Source organism: Spermophilus citellus (genome assembly GCF_964194105.1).
Source record: "Spermophilus citellus genome assembly, chromosome: 8".
NCBI lineage: Eukaryota > Metazoa > Chordata > Mammalia > Rodentia > Sciuridae > Spermophilus > Spermophilus citellus.
Genome location: NC_138189.1, coordinates 122631665 through 122648528, shown reverse-complemented (window position 1 = coordinate 122648528; position 16864 = coordinate 122631665). Strand labels below are relative to the sequence as shown.

The following is a 16864-nucleotide window of genomic DNA, read 5'->3' as shown; positions in this document are numbered from 1 at the left end:
CCAAATATATATAGAAGGAGAAAACAGAGAAGGAAAAAAAAAAACTAAGGAATATCTGTGTGCCCTCCCAGGTATTCCTGTGGAAACACTATCAAGTCAGTTTTTCCCATCATTTAATTTGCTTCCTTGCAGATGTACTTAGAGGGGCAATGCACTAAACTCCTGTTTCCCTGTAACATACCAGTAAAGTTGGTTTCAGTCTATGGTTTAATGGCACAGGTAGTGAGAAAGCCAGTTCCAAAGCTAGTTTAAGTAATGTATTAAACAATCTTTGAATCTCAAATGGTTGTACATAGAATCCCACAGGCATTCTCAAATCTGTGATCTCTCCAACAGCTATTTGTATTAGACTTACTGACTAATATGTACTAACTATGCACTGATAAGCCTAAAATATTTGTGGAAGAGTGGAAATAAACAAAAATAATATATAGTTAAATAATATGTGCTGCACTTTGACTTATTCTATTATATTATCCCACTTTAATTATTCCTTTGACAGAGACAAGAGCAAAGACCAAGGTCGACCAGTTTCCTAGTCTACTTTTTATATAGATGAGGCTTTAGAACAATCAATGCCAATAATCTCTGAAAATGAATGTAAACAGTAAGTGAAAAAATATATTAATCTTTATAACAATATGATCTAATAATCCCACCAGTGGGTATATGTCCAAAGGAAATGATATCAGTATGTCAAAGAGAATCTGCACTCCCATGTTTATGACCTCACTATTCACAATAGCCAAGTGTGAAACAAACTGAGGTGTCTGATGGATGAATGGATAAGGAAAATTTGGTGCACATTCATAATGGAACATTATCCAACCATACAAAATTAAATTCTGTCATTTTCCATTTTTCACAATATGGATAGAGCTGGAGGATGTTATAGCAAGTGAAATAAGTCAGACATGAAAAGAAAAACACCATTTGATCGCACTCATATCTGGAGGTCAAAGAGGTGGTGTCATAGAAGTCGAGAGTAGACTAATATTTACCAGAAGCTAGGAAGTGTTGCAGGGGGCAGGAAAAATGGAGAGAAGATGATTAATAGGTACAGGGTGTAAAGACTCATAGGAGGAATAACTTATAATGTTCTCTACCACAGTAGGGTTTAACTATGGTTGACAACAATTAATCATACATTTCAAAATAGCTAGTAGAAGCAAATGATGAATGTTCAAGGTCAATGGATATTCCATGTACCTTACTTGATCACTACATATTTTTTGAAATATCACACTGTATATCCAAAAATGTACAAACATGTATTATGTGTCAATTAAAAATTTTAGGAAAATGTTTTTTAAAAGGAATGCACAACGTTCTAAAGGATTCCATGGTGGAAGCCAATATCTGAAGAATTGTGTGCTCCTTAACAAGAGAGATATGCATTGATTCACAGGCAGCTTTTAAAAGAAAGTGTGCTGGGCTCCAGAGAAGTACATTTCGATTGCAGAGACCAGTTAGATAGCAAGCTATGCCTCTATGTCAAATATAGCTCAGTGGGGCTAAACCACCTTTTCTCTTCGAAGTTCCGGGCATGAAAACTCAAATAAATAGCTAAAATCTGTGAAATGAGAGAACATGGTCCCCAAATGTCATATCTCAACTAGAAAAATAATGTCAAAGCCCAAAAGGGCGATTCATAGGTATTGGCCTTTGTATTTACTTTCCCAAACTGTGATATTTTGGAAGGGAATTTGAGCACCAGAGAAGAAGATTCCATTAAGGCCCATAAAAAAGGAAAACCATTTGCCTTTTGAAGTATAGGACCATATATTTCTAATGTTGGTTTCCTAATCTCCCCAAGGTTTTGAGAAGGCCTAACACTCAGAAGGAAACAGGTCAACTTCTGCAAAGGGAGATATTTCAGAATTCCTAGATCAGATGCTGTTTGAAAGGTTAAATCCAAAGGAATTCCCACGTGGAAACAGAATGTGTTCTGTAGACAGTTAAAGTGGAATTAGATGTGCAGATCAATAAAGAAAACAGCTGGGAAGGAACCCCACTGAGAAACACTGGTTCCCAGGCATGAAAATGACATTTTGTCAGATTCAAAAGACAAGTTACAAAATCTCAAATAATGACACAGGCCCACAGACTAAGTGGAAATTGTCCAGATAGAACATAGAAATCCCTCCATTCAGATGTGTTTAATTTAATTGAATCCCTTAAACAATTTCCTGTATGTCCATAATTCCTGTTTTTGTTTATAAAGTAAAATAAGAAGTACTGAATTATGCCAACAGAAAAAGAAGAACAAATAATTATAAAGCAAACTACTCAAATTAAACAACTACAAAGCCAAACAAAGCTTTTTATATGATGTTAAAATGTCCAAAACCAAGAAATATATAATCTGTAGTATCTGTCACATTACGACTCTGGTTATAGTCTGGAGAATAATTCTTGGCTGCTGCCTTATAGACATATGTTCTCAGGAATAGATTTTCTCTATTATCTACCTCCTACCACACCTTTATTTCTGCCATAACCAAACTAGATATTGGCTAGACTAAGTATTTTCCTAGGAGCAGCAAGTTGAAGAAAAATACATAGTCAATTGCCTTTACAGTAGGTAAATTTTTAAAATACACACAGATATCCACTTATTATGCATGGATTCATGCATACATGCATGCAAAATGATCTTTAAATTGACTAGAAAGATGTGTACTGATTTCATTAGAGGGATGACTTGTGGGGAGAAAATGCAGGAGAAGAGCAGAGGGTGACATGAGTCAAAGGGAACTTCAACTTATTTTTGTATCTCTGAATGCAAGAATGAAAAAAAACATTGACAGAATAATTCTGGATAGGAGAAATATGGTATTTGTTTTGTTACTCTTTATGCTTTGGTATTTTTTATGACTGAATAAAAGGAATAGAAACCTTGGAACAGAATCTAGGAATAAAATCTCAAATGAGTTTGCAAATTCTGTAGGCTGAGAACCCCACAGTTAATAAATACTTTAGGAGGTATTCTGCAGTTCCTTTGTCTACATAAAAATGATAGTCTCTGTCCCAATCTGACCTGAATGACAAGTCCAAGGAAACTGGTCTTATGTGGTCTTGTGGATTCTTTCAGCACCAGTTGCTGTAATAGGAATCCCTACACTGTAGAAAATTCAAAGAAATACCAATATAATCCCTACTATTAGGGGCTTGCCATATTTGAAGACTCAGAAAATCATAGCTATGATAGTTATATATACATATAAATACATATATGCAATTCAAATCTTTATACATGGAGCAGTTGTAGATATGCTGGTTGAGTTCTTGATATCTGCCAGGCATTTTACGTACTTTGTGTGCATTATTTTATATTATTTTCATAATAAATATGTAAAGAAGATAGAATTATTCTCCCACTAAAAGAATAGATTGTAGCTTAGTGGTAGAGTGTAGTTTAGTATTAATAAGGCCCTGGGTTCTATCTGCAGCACCAAAAATAAATAAATAATAAATTAAAGTTCAGAAAAATTATGAACTCTCTACTATTAAACAAGCTGGAATTTGAACTCAAATCTGTTTTACATGTGCAATATTCTGTCACTTCTCTATAAGTTAAATACAATATAAACTTATTTTAAAATTATATGAGATGTCCAGAAGAAGAAGGGCACTTAATCCAGCTAAGTGAGTCCCAGAAAGCTTTGCAGGAGTAGTGCTGCAGTGGAGAATACGTGAGGAATGTGACAGCAGATAGACCATGCTCTACAACACACACACACACACACACACACACACACACACACACACACACATACACACGCACACACACAGTGAAAAGGAATGGTGACCGGATGGAAAGGAAGTGAGAAGGTCAGGTTATAGCATTTCTTAAAAGCAATTGTCTTTTTTTCTGTATAAACAGTTCTACTGGATAATCAAACAGGAGATTAGGGGAAATTTATCTTCAAAGAAAAATAATAAATGAACTAATAGGTGAAGAAGTAGGATAGAATGAGGCAATCACCATTTTCCAATGCCTGAATGAACTGATGGATCACTGTGAGTATCTGTCACTGCTAATATCATGAAAATGATTAACTGGTTATTAACTGTGTCTCAATAAAAGAATGAAGCACTATCTATAATGAAGTTTTGACAAAATAAAGGCAAATCTTATCAAGTCTCTAAATTTAACACCAATGTGCATGGAATAAAGACAAAAATATAGTACACAGAAAAAAAATATCAGAATATAGTACATGGAAAAAATAATGGAATACAGTACATGAGAATAAAACAAAGTCACCAAAGAAGTGCAACCAGCAAAATCCAGAGTGTGACCTCCACAAAACAAAGGTCTAGTTTCTTCAATAAGTAAATGGAATGGGGGGAAAGTAAGGGAAGTGGAGTCTATAAATTAAAAAACAGACCAGCCAATCACAGGGGTAGGCTTAATTTGATTCTGATTCAGATGAAATATATAGTATTTATGAAATAATTAAGAATCTGACCACTAAGTACATATTTGACTGGAATTGTTGATTTTCTTTGGGGTATTATAATGTGCTTATGTGTAATAATGTACTCATATGTTTCATCCTCTAGTGATACATATTGAAATATTTTCAGATAAAATAACCTAATGTCAATGACTTGCTCCAAATTAACATGGGCACAGGAATTAGACAGGGTAGAGATGAAACAAGACTGGTAATGAGCTGATGATTGTTGCAATTGGATGATAGGTACATTAGAGCTCATCATAATATCTTGTTATGTTTAATTTTTCCACTTTTTTTTTGGGGGGGGTGGTGTTCGGGATTGAACCCAGGGTCTTGCACATGCTAAGCACATGCTCTATCACTAAGCCTCTATAATAATTTTAATGCATTATTTTCCAAACAAATGGAAGTCTTTGGAGATTCTGTTTTGACAAAGGCAAAGTGATTAAAAGGGAAGTAGGAAAGATCAATTGAGCAATGATTTACACATTAAATGGCAGATGAGGAAGACTACAGCCAAGGAGATCCATTATGAGTCTCCTACAACATTCTGACTGTATTGATGAAAGTCTTATTAATTCCAGTAGCATTAATAAGAATGAAAAGGAAAATATGACAGGGGTGATTATGAGGAACTGTCAAAGTCTGCTGCTACTTGAATATGAGGCACTAAGCAAAGGAAGATTAAAAGGTGACTCTAATTTTCATACCTGGCAAATTTAAAAATAGAAATGTCATGAATAGAAATAGGTAAGTCAAGAGGGCAAATCATTAGGGGATGGGGTGACAGATTTGCTTCCAGACATCAATTTGAAGCAGCTGAAATGACCAAATGCTATTTAAAGGAAATTGTTTAGCTATACATGCATAGAAATAATAACTTTTGTGGCTTTTTACTCAAAAGTGATTTAAAAATGAAGTATCATATATTAAACTTACTGAAATAAAATGTAATTAAATAAAAAGTGAGACAAATCTTGGATTTAAAATTAAAATAGTTCAAATCTTTCTCTAATAACAACAATTTCTTGGGCATGTTGTACCCCTTTCATTTATACCCTTTTCTCTGCAATAATCTGTTTCCTCGTCTCATAAGTAGATCTGTATACTTCTTCTCCATCACTTCCAAAACAAATACAAATAAGATGTGGTCTTATATAATAGTGCAACACCTTGGAGTAAAATCTATGAGTCAAAAGATAAACAACAAATTAAGAAAAATTATTTCTGGGGCATCACTAGAGTTTGGATCTGGAATACCGGCTAAAGGCCCATATGTTAAAGTCTTGGTCCCCAGGGTAGTGCTACTTGGAGACCATAGAACCTTTAAAAGGTGGGGCCTAGTGGAAGGTCTTCAAGTCACTCGGTATGTGAACCCAAAGGGATTAGGTACCCCAGGCTCTTCCTCTTTCTCTTTAACTTCTTAGCCATTAGACAAGTTCTACCACTCATTTCTCCCATAATGTGCTGCCTCACTAAAGGCCCAACACAACAGGGCCCATCAATCATAGACTGGAATCTGTAAAACTGTCAGCCAAAATCAACTTTATCTCTTCATAAGTTGATTTTTTTCAAGTATTTGTTATAGTGACAAAAAGCAGACTACTGAAGACCTATACGACTATCAAGGCTGATTTTCATAAGATATAAAACCTTTTTGTTAAACAATAAGAAAAAGTTATAAAATGAAATTAAAATGGCAATGGTTTGAACAAACAGTTCACTGAAAACAAAATACGTATTTGAAAAATGATATTCTCAATCTCACTCATCATGAAAAACTAAAAGTTTATAAACAAGACCTCAAACCCCTGGTCCATAAGATTAACAAAAACATTAATTTTCCTTCCACTTCCCTGAGTTGGCAAAAAAGAGGGAAACAGGCACTTTCATACCTTACTCATGGAATTATAAAATGCTCCCAGTTTGAGTGAATTGGAGGGAGTCATCCAGGTAAGAAAGGGCAACACATAAAATAAGACAGGAGCATATCTAAACATAAAAGTGTTATGGGCCAGGCTATATGGGCAATGACCAAACAGACTCCATTTTACCCTGAGATTCCATATCATGTAAGAAATGTTTCTCCCTTGGGAAAGCCCCACCTCTTTATCCATTAATAGTTACCTAGCATAACATACTTGGCAACACAAAATAGCAATTCTTATACACTGTAAAACTGTTCTCTTTGGTTTCCATTTTTCTTGGGCAATGTACCTTGTCAGAGATTGATTGTCTAGATGTTAGTAACCATTCTCTAACTTGTACTGAACTAGGGTCATTTTAACCCACTTCTCTTCTGCTTGCTTGCTGCTATGTCAACCTGGAAAGTCCCATGGGAAATACCAAGGTACCCGTTGCATTGTCTCGCTAACTGCCCAATTCAGTTTCTGTACCTGTTTGCTTGCAGCTACGTCAACCCAGATGTGGTTTTTGCCTGTAAATATCCTAAAATGTTCAGGCTCTGGGCCATTCCTTGCAGAGACAGTTATGGGTCCTGTAGGGGGCAGTCACCAGCTAGCAGGCTAAATAAAGACTGGGACTTGGTGTGTTTTCTGAGTGACCTGCCCCGCAACAAAAGAAGGTGGAGGTAAGAGATATCAAGATTTTGGTCACCAAATAGATGAAGGGGTATCACAGGACTACCTATATGATTCCAAATTTTTTGACTTGGAAAATTCAATGATGAAGTTATTATTCCCCCATGAAATGAACAAAGGGCAGCATTGCTTGGGAGCTTGATTCTTGTTTTGTTTTAGTTTTTCTTTTAATTTTTTTTACTGGTGCATTATAATTACACATAATAGTAGGATTCATTTTTACATATTCATACATGCACAAGGGAGTTCGATTCTTAAGCCAAAGTTCTACCACTACTGCACATTACCTGTGTAACCCTGATCAGATCACCTATTTCTTTTTTGCCTCAGGTTCTACAACTTTATAATATTAACAATGATAGTACTAATATCATAGGGTGGATAGAAGGATCACATATGTTATCATTTTAGTGTTTAGAATCTAAGTGCCTATGAGAGTGGCTGGCACATAGCAAACGTTCTATGAATATTAGATTATTAATAGTATTATTTCAAGAGATTTGAAATATTTTTCTTTGTTAAAAATTCATCATAGTGATTTCACATGCCCATATCTATCCATGAGATTACCTGGAATTTATTCCTGCACAGTCCGTGTAATGAACAGAAAGAATGACCAGGTAAACACCCATCTTGTGAAAATAGGTCTCTTCCTTCATGTTCCATCATAAGCCTTTGAGGCAGGAAGCACTGTTGCTCCCTTAAGCAGCTCTCCACCTCAAATGTTATATTTAGAATGTCTTAAATACTAAATGGGCATCACCAATCCTATATTCTCCCTCTTGCTTTCCCTATTCTATCTATGAGAGCCCTATGAGCCTACTCTAATTCCTCTTCCTTCACTAGCTATTTGATGGCAAAGTATTCTTCCCCTTTTGACCTCAGGACAATTAAAACTTATATTCAGCCAATCATTCTTAAATGGAGCTATCATTTGATTCACATATTATATTTTCCCAACTAAATACTTTTTTAAAAACCCTGGAGTGTGGTAGAGAGAATAATCATCATATTTGACTTTGGTTAATGTTCTACACCCCTGGCCCTTATTATGCATAGTAAACATTGCATAAATATATTTTATTGGTTGAGTAATAAATTCCTCTGATAGAAAGGAGAATTATGAAGGCAGTAGGATAGATTTAATTGAGGGTACCAGAATAAAAACACATGTCATTAAAGTATTTCAGCCAGAGTTTGCTATCTATTCATTATAGGTTAGTTCTTATGTTCATCAGTTTCAAACTTCAAGGCCATTACTTTCCATAGACTTTGCTACTTGATTCATAGACTTCTTCTCCTTTATACCTCCAGTCATCATTTTCAGGAACTGTAACATTTATGCTAACTTCTTCCCCAAATATCTGACCTCAAAGTCAGTTTGTTTACCTACTTAACCCTCAGTCTCTTCATTTGTACCACATTTTATTGTTATTATATTTTATCATACCAATTTATTTCATTAACCCAAGGATAATTTAGTAATTATTATGCAATGAAGGTGAATACATAATCTAGAGTTAGCTAGACTTGCTGAGATCTTATTTAGGAAATTCCTGGTTATATAACACAAAACAAGTTAGGTAACTACTGAAAGGTATTTCTCTGTGGCATTTCTGCTTCAGATTCCTCATCACTGACACAAACACGTTGTATGAAACATTCACCACAACCATTCTGCATCATCCCCATGGAACTAGAAGGGCAAGGAAGCATAAGGCTCATACCACTCACTGTGTCATGAGTAATAAAGTCATGCGTTTCCAACCCAGGATACCATCTATTAAGCTGTGGTAGGCTATGGTAGGCTGTTAACCTGCAAACCAAGTAAAACCCCACTCTTCATAGTTCTTGATAATAACTTATGCCTCAGTTTCCCTACATGTAAAAAGGAGAGAAGATACTAGATCACTGAGCTAATATGTTAATAAAATAGAAAAATGAGATGATTCATGTGAAATATTTAAAACCAGTCTAAGCCTCACACCTGGTCTCCAATTGCTCTTCAAGGGGGAAGTATTTGGTGACCACTGGCTGCCTCCTCACCTGCTTCCCAGCTCACTTCTCATGGGTCACTCTGCAACACTGACTCCAGAGGTCCTTCTCTCCTTCATCAAAGTTCCTATTTCCTAGACTCTGCACTATGCTAGCTTTCTCCTTAAGTTTTGGCCCTCTGTATCCCTTCCTTTTACACACACACACACACACACACACACACACACACTGAACTATCAGAATGTTTTGCAAATGTCCTACAGTCCTAAATTTCCAGGGATACTCATTAACAGAACAACAACAGAAAAACCAGTTTTTAAAAACTGGGAGAAGGGAAAGACAGTAATCAAAATGAGGGAGTAGAGAGTCATGAAATCTTCATTGAAACAGAGAATAGTTACAAGTAACATATTATATGTGAAGAGTCACCCAGTTACCTAGATGGTCAACATTTATCATTTTCCAATGTCAAATATTAATAAAATATTTTCAAAAAAAAAATAATACTGAAAAGAAAATAAAGGAATTGGTTGTTGTAAGCTAGATGGCTGCTGAAACACAGTGTGGGATGATGGAAGGCCGATAAACTGGTACCACCAACAGGTCCCAGGGAATCCCAGCTCTAGCTTTCTGTACTTATGAGAACTTGGATGAGGTAATGAATGGCACCAAACATCAGTTTACTCACCTTCCAAATGGATAAGACTACTCCCTATAGTCTTATAAATTGTAGCTATGATGAGCAGGACTATTGCAGGATGATCAGTAAATTGCCTCTTCACAAACTCATAAAAAGACCAAGGCACATTTATTATTATGTCCCAAAAGAATGTAAGATTTCATAATGGGCATACTACACTCACCAAATATAGCATTATAGAACTTAAGCTCTGGCTTCATAAAAACTCCAGGCACTGAAAATTTCTTAGGGTCAGGCTTATATAACTAAGTGTCAGTCTTAGATAACCAATTGCTGGCTTGATAAACTTACCTGTAGCAAAAAATCAAAGAGCGCCATCTTAGACCACTCATGGTGATGGATTTCAGTGCAGCCCCATTCAGGTTTGGGTACCCGGCCATTCAGCCAGCATTTCTGTTTCAGCAACTGCTGATAAGTTCCCCAGGTGAGCTTGACTGAAGAATGGGTATCATTACTTGCTGGAGATAAAGATGAGTCCCAGAGAGTGATAGGACATGGACGGCCATCTGTGGAATCAGATGGACAAATACACTTTCAGCATTCTGTTATCGACTCTTTGGCTGCCCTTGGGGCAGGATATTCCCACACACTGCCTCACTCTCTCACCTGTCCAATGCAAGAGATTGATTCATCATATTTTATGGTCCCTTTGTCTTCTAAAATTTCAATATTTTTTATACCGCAATGATGCTTCCTGTTATAAATCTTACAAAGTGGAAAATTATTGTTAGACAATGAAAAAAAAAATTTTTAAACAAGATATTTTATAGATGTGGCAGGAATAGGTCACTAACCACCAATAACAACGTCCTCTGGCTAATGTGGTTTTATTCCACATCTAAAAGCAGCCACCACAGAAAAGGAAAGAATCCAGACATTTATAATTGTCTATTCAATGTCTGAGTGGAGCTGTTCTCTATTTGTAATAACAACTGTCTGATTTTTCTGAGGCCACATTATGATGTCAGGAAGAAAAAGAATTTTTAGAAGTCAAAAATTTCCAAGTGAAATTGTATGGTCCACACCAATCACTATAATCTCCAGAGAAGGAAAAAAAAAAAAAAAGGAAGCAAGAACTTTATTTATTTATTTTTCTTTTCTGATAGAAATAGTGTAAGCCCGATGGTGCTCTGGGTAATGGATCATTTATCCACACATAATCTCATAAAGTATATTTTTTAAATGTCATTTTTTCATGTGTATACACACACACGATTTTTTCTCAAATGTGTCAAATTGTGTCAGGCTCACTCATTCCTCATAGAAGAGATGCAATCTCTTTCACAGCTAAACTGTATAAAGAATGATAAGCCCCAGTTAAGTCATCATAAACAAGAAAGACCATGATGGGGCACACTGAACAACACTTCAGTCTTAAAACAATAACATCATTCCCAAGGCCCCATTTCTGCTAAATAAAGTCACAAAGAGATGGAGTTGAACAGCTCTGCTTATAACTCAAAAATCAGTATGATGCTCTTGAAAGAAAAAAAACTGAGTTACAAAGAACTGAAAATGCATACTTAACAGGTCTGAACAAAGGAGATGTCTGAAATTGTGACTGGAATGTCCAGACATGCCCCAGGAATTTTTAAAAGCCCTTTTAAATAGCCTCAGATGTTCTCAACCTATAACTTCATTCATTGTTTGCTAGAAACTTTTAATTCGACACCTTTTGGCCTTATTCTGACATTCTTATCTACAAGAAACAGTCTTGTTCACTAACCATTCTTGCATTAGGGGCCATACTACCCTCCATAATTTTAATTGCATTCACTTAATCGTTCTAATCACCTGCATTCCAGCTTTATTTAAAAGGAAGTTTGCTCTCCCTTCACTTTGCAATTGAGGCCAGGGCATGTGAAACATCCCTTGAATTGCACAAAATATGCCAACAGTCATTGACACACAATTAAGAGAAAACAGAGAAAGAAACATGAGCCATCACTAGGGAATTTCACTTATAAGATTCTTTTTCTCCCTTTCTATGTCTTTGTACCTTATTAAGTGATTCAGAGCTTCTGGGATCTAATTGTTTTCTTATATGAAATCATGTTAAATACGTGGACCTCAAATACCGTGCCAGTGAAAAGGGAGAAAGAATAAATTCCAGGTGAAATCAGCCCAGCGTGTGGTTGCAGACAGGTCTGGATCACTGTAACTAAATATGAATAGAAAACACAACTCAGCTTTCCAAGACTTGTGCTTGGGATGTCTGAAGATGAGAACCAGTGAGTGGGGGTGGGGGCTGGGACACAGTGGTAGAGCCCTGCCCTCTCAACTCCATCTCTGTGACTTTATTTGGCTAAAACAGGGCCTTGGGAATGACATTACTGGTTTGAAGCCTAAAGTATTTATTCAGTGTGCCCCATGATGGTCTTTCTTGTTTATGATGACTTCAATAAGGCTTCTCATTCTTTATACAGTTTAGCAATGAAAAAAAAAAATGTTTCTCTAACCCTACTGTGATCCCCAGCACTGACAGATAAATAAATAATCACCAAGAAGTTCCATCAGTGTCTTTCCACCAAAGTTATACTCAAAAAGTGCTTTCTATTCTAGGGGCTAGGAAGTACTCAAAAGGAATTGAAACCCAATACTGAACTTCAACAACACAGATCAATACACAGGACAGACAGGACCACAGAGTTTCCTTAGCAATTCACACAAGACCCTCAGCTGAACAGGAAATGCTCTGCATAAACAGTTTAAGTCTTGGCTCTTTCTCCCTTTAGAAATATCCAGTTTTTATTGTAAAAGTAACTAAACATAAATACCTTCATTTTAGGAAATGTGGAAAAACATAAAAATGTACAGCTAAGAAAACCAAAACCATCTACAACCCAGTAATTGGTTCTATTATGTGTATATTTACCTCCAGTATTTTCCTATCTCTTTCTTTTTCACCTGAATATATAAAAAGCTTTTAGAAATTTAAGAAAAAGGAATAGCTTATGATTGGAGCTCAAATTCTGGAAACCAACAGACTTTTTGAATTATGGTTACTTAGATTTGTCACATCAGATGAGTTATATAATCCCTCTAACCCTTGCTCCCTTCTTCTGTAAAATGGGTCTGATAACTGACTTGTTGAAATTAAATGAGTTCATGCATTTAAAATTCTCTTCTCTAACTTTTTTTTTTCATTTCTTCATGGTAGAAACATTCAGAATTCTTTTTTTCTAACTTGTTGAAGTATATTATTGTTACCTATAGTCAACCAGCTGTGCAATGGCAGATATGATAGATACATTTTACCTGGTTTGAACATTTTGTCATGTACAAATGTATCAAAACACTACATGGTTATTATTAATATGTATAATTTTTATGTTTTATGTATCAAATAAGAAGAAAAACATAAAAAAAGAATACATAAAGCTTTCAACCTGGTGCCTAACATAAATGCATCCCCAGAAATATTCTGTGGTGATTATTACCACATACATACATTATACAGTCACATAATGCATCAGTCTTCAACTGATCTTTATTGCTTCTTTAGCATTTTCTCCATCAGTGTTCTAGAACCCGAATTTAAATGCATAAATAAGATAAATGTCAATACATTTTTGCTTTCATGGAGTGTACATTTCTACCAAGGAAAAGAAACAAAATATATGCAAAGAAAAAATACCATTTGGAATTATAAAATTTTATTATGAACACTGAAACTGAAAGTTCATATGGTTTTCAAGTGTCATAGTAATGTTACTTTCTTGATATGTTTCAATCATTTAAAATTACAGAAACCACTCTTAATTCATAAAATAAAAATACGGACTAGGCCATCTTTAGCCTACATTCCTCTGCTAGACATGAGTTTACTATGGTTCATTTACCATTTCTCTACTTTAGAACAGCAAATTTCTTTTGGGGGAAAAAGTGGGTGCTGGAGATCAAACCCAGGGCCTTATGCACATAGGCAAGCATTCTATTTCTAAGCTACACACCCAGCCCTCATTAGATTCTTTGAGTGGTACAGTTTTTGTACTAGCAATTAAAAATTGTTCTCAAACTGCCAAAGCTGATGTTCAACTGAAAGAATAATTGCTTTTCAATTAATATCCTGTGGTTTTTCTCTATAACCATCCATGTCCCCTCAGCAAAATATTTTGAATGCTGACGACCACATAAAGACATTCTTTCCTGGCCTGGCAGGAATCCGTGCACCTCAGGAAAGGGGATTTCCAAAGCATATGAAGAACGTGGGGAGAACAGCAATGTGCAGACTTTTGAATCCAAGATGATGAGGTTCTTTTCCACATTCATTCCCGGGTCTTCTTGCTATGTGTGAGAGTGTGCGGCCCTTGCAGGGAACAGTAGTAGTCAGAATGGCTCAGGATCTCAGAGAAGTACTCACTACTGTGAGGAGAACTCCACTTTATATGAAATATGGCTTTTAAAAGAATTAAATGAACTTTGATAGATTTAAACTGATGACAGAAAAATCACCTCTGAAAACAGGTATCTGGTTAAAGCAACTTGCCCTGAAGTGTTTGGGGGATAAGGACCATTCATCTCTTCACATTCGGGTTTGTCAAAATGATGCAGTACTTTACTCTCTGGAGAAATTTTAACAGTGAAGAGATAAAATTCTAACTGTCAGTTTGGTGAGAAAGCAGGTTTTAAAAGATACGTGAGTGTTCATGTGAATTAAAGGTTACACAGCTGTCTTAAAAAATGAGACTTGCCAGTAAAACTTTTATCCGATATCTGAATATTTCCCTTGAATTTTGATGTTCTCTCAAGTCATGTTTCTATTCAAAAGCACAAAGAAGACATCCTTCTGAAAAGATGAACATGAAAATTAACCAAGAATAAATGCTTTGCACAATCTTCTTTGTCTAGATTTATTAAATGCCCTTCACTTTGAACATTGACTGACTGGTTTCGTTGCACTATAGGTGAATGCTAAGCATGTTGGGCAGAGGCTAAATGTCTATCAGTATTTGTTACTTTGCAAAAATAAGTAAAAATTTACTGAGCTCTGAAATCAAAAGTCCTTTTTATCGTATGGACCAATTTCCAAGACTTCCCCTGACCAAGATGTAAAGAAAGTGACGTTCCAGCTCAGATGGTTCACCTTCTCTGTAAACAACTTTCTAAAACTCATTAAAGAAAACAAAGACTAGACAAAATGAGGAGCATCTTTGCTATAGGAAACAAATTCTGTTGGGCTCCATCACAACTATCAACAATGCTTTGAGGGAAATTTTTCATGCTACAGGTCTCCTTTTGGAAAAGGCAATTATTAACATTGAATCAACCCTCACGATACTGTGGCAGGCATCTAAGTGTTAAGGAATCCCTTAAGGGATCAGCTCTCCTTTTCTACTATGTTTATTATATTATGGTTTGAATATGTTGTGTCCCCCAAAAGCTCATTTTTGAAACAATGCAAGAAATTTCAGAGGTAAAAATGATTAGATTACAATAGCTGTAACCTCATCAGTAGATTAATCCACTGACATGGATTAACCAGATGATAACTGCAGACAAGAAGGGTGTGTCTACAGGAAATAGGTCACTAGGGCATGCCTTGGGGGTATATATTTTGTCCCTGGTGAGGGGAGCTCTCTCTTTCTGCTTCCTGTAGCCCCATCTTTAGCTGCTCTCCTTCACCATAACCTTCTGTTCATGGCCTCATGGCACGCTCAGAGCTATAGAGCCATAGAGTCAAACATCCATGGACTGAACCTCTCAAACCTGAGCCATAGCAAGCTTTTTCTCCTCTTTATTATTCTTATTAGGTCTTTCAGTCACTGTAGCAAAAAAAAAAAAAAAAATCTCTAACTAAAACATTAACCATGATAGGATTTTGGCAATTAAAGAAGTATTAGACTGAAGTATGAACAAGCAGAGTAAGATCTCTTGGCATGAGGTTGGTGAACATAAGCAAATTAGTAAGTATGAGGGAGAACAGAAGACTAATACAAGGTTTCTGAGGAGTGAGTTTGAAAATTAGATGGAAATTTTATATATTCTCAGTATTTTATGTATTGTTAATTCAGTTATTTATTAGGTATTATTCATTTATTCATTAGGTATTATAGATTTGTAAGGATATACAAGCATTCCTTGCTACCTATCTGGGCCTGTTTGGTTCTCAGGTTTGGGATAGAAAAAATTCAGACAGCTGTGTTAAAAATGTGGCCTTACAAGGTCCTACTCTCAGTCAAGTTCAAAGCCTTTGAGGTGAATAGGAATAGACAGGTACACACAGATGTCCACCAGGTGAACAAATGTTTTGAAGGAAACGTGAAGAACTAAAGATGGAGCTCTTGTGATTAAACCAAGAGATCCAGAAATGCTGTGTCTCAAGAATGTGGTCAGAAGCCAGGGTTCATAAGGGGAAGAACATTTGCTGAAAGAGAACTGAGAGTTGGTTTGGGGTGAGTGGAGTTAAGAAAGGAGTCACAAGTCATTGATTCTATTCCTGGTATTATTACTGGTCCCCACAAAGCACTAATTTCCCCAAGATGGAACAAATGTATCTTTCAAATCCACCTGGGCAGGCTCTTTTGACAACCCAGTGAAACAGTGAAATGCTTAAACCATCAGCTCTACCTTAAAAACAGAGTGCCCTTCTATTTATTTATTTATTTATTTATTTTGGAACCAGGGATTGAATTCAGGGGCACTCGACCACTGAGCCACCCCTATTCTGTATTTTATTTAGAGACAGGGTCTCATTTAGTTGCTTAGTACCTCGCCTTTGCTGAGGCTGGCTTTGAACTTGCGATTCTCCTTTGGCTTTGAACTTGCCATTCTCCTGTGTCAACCTCCCCAGCCTGCTGGGATTACAGGCTTGCACCACCACACCTGACCAGAGTGTCCTTCTTTGTTCTGAACTTTTGACTAATGGGCAGGAACTTCTACTTTCTAGGCCTGACCTGGACATCCGCTACAAAAGACTTCTGCTATATAAATGGAAACTTCCAGACTCTTCCTGTCTCAATGTTCCATTAAAAAAAACCAGGAATCAAATTTGACTTCGGGTGGTGACAATGTGATGACTATGCCAGAATACAGAAACAAGCAATCTTTGCAGACAAAGTCATGGGTATATTAGAATGATTTATTCCTTCAGGATTTAGTAC

At 36.1% G+C, this 16864-nt stretch overlaps 1 protein-coding gene across 3 annotated transcripts in view; it reads right to left on the bottom strand.

Annotated features, from left to right (window-relative positions):
• GASK1B (golgi associated kinase 1B) overlaps positions 1-16864 on the bottom strand; it is a 53467-nt gene that overhangs the window by 17467 nt on the left and 19136 nt on the right. For all 3 annotated transcript variants that reach the window (XM_081304137.1, XM_081304136.1, XM_081304138.1), the window contains exon 3: positions 10053-10267. In XM_081304137.1, coding sequence (XP_081160263.1) covers positions 10053-10267 — 215 coding nt within the window. The remainder of the gene's footprint in view (positions 1-10052; positions 10268-16864) is intronic.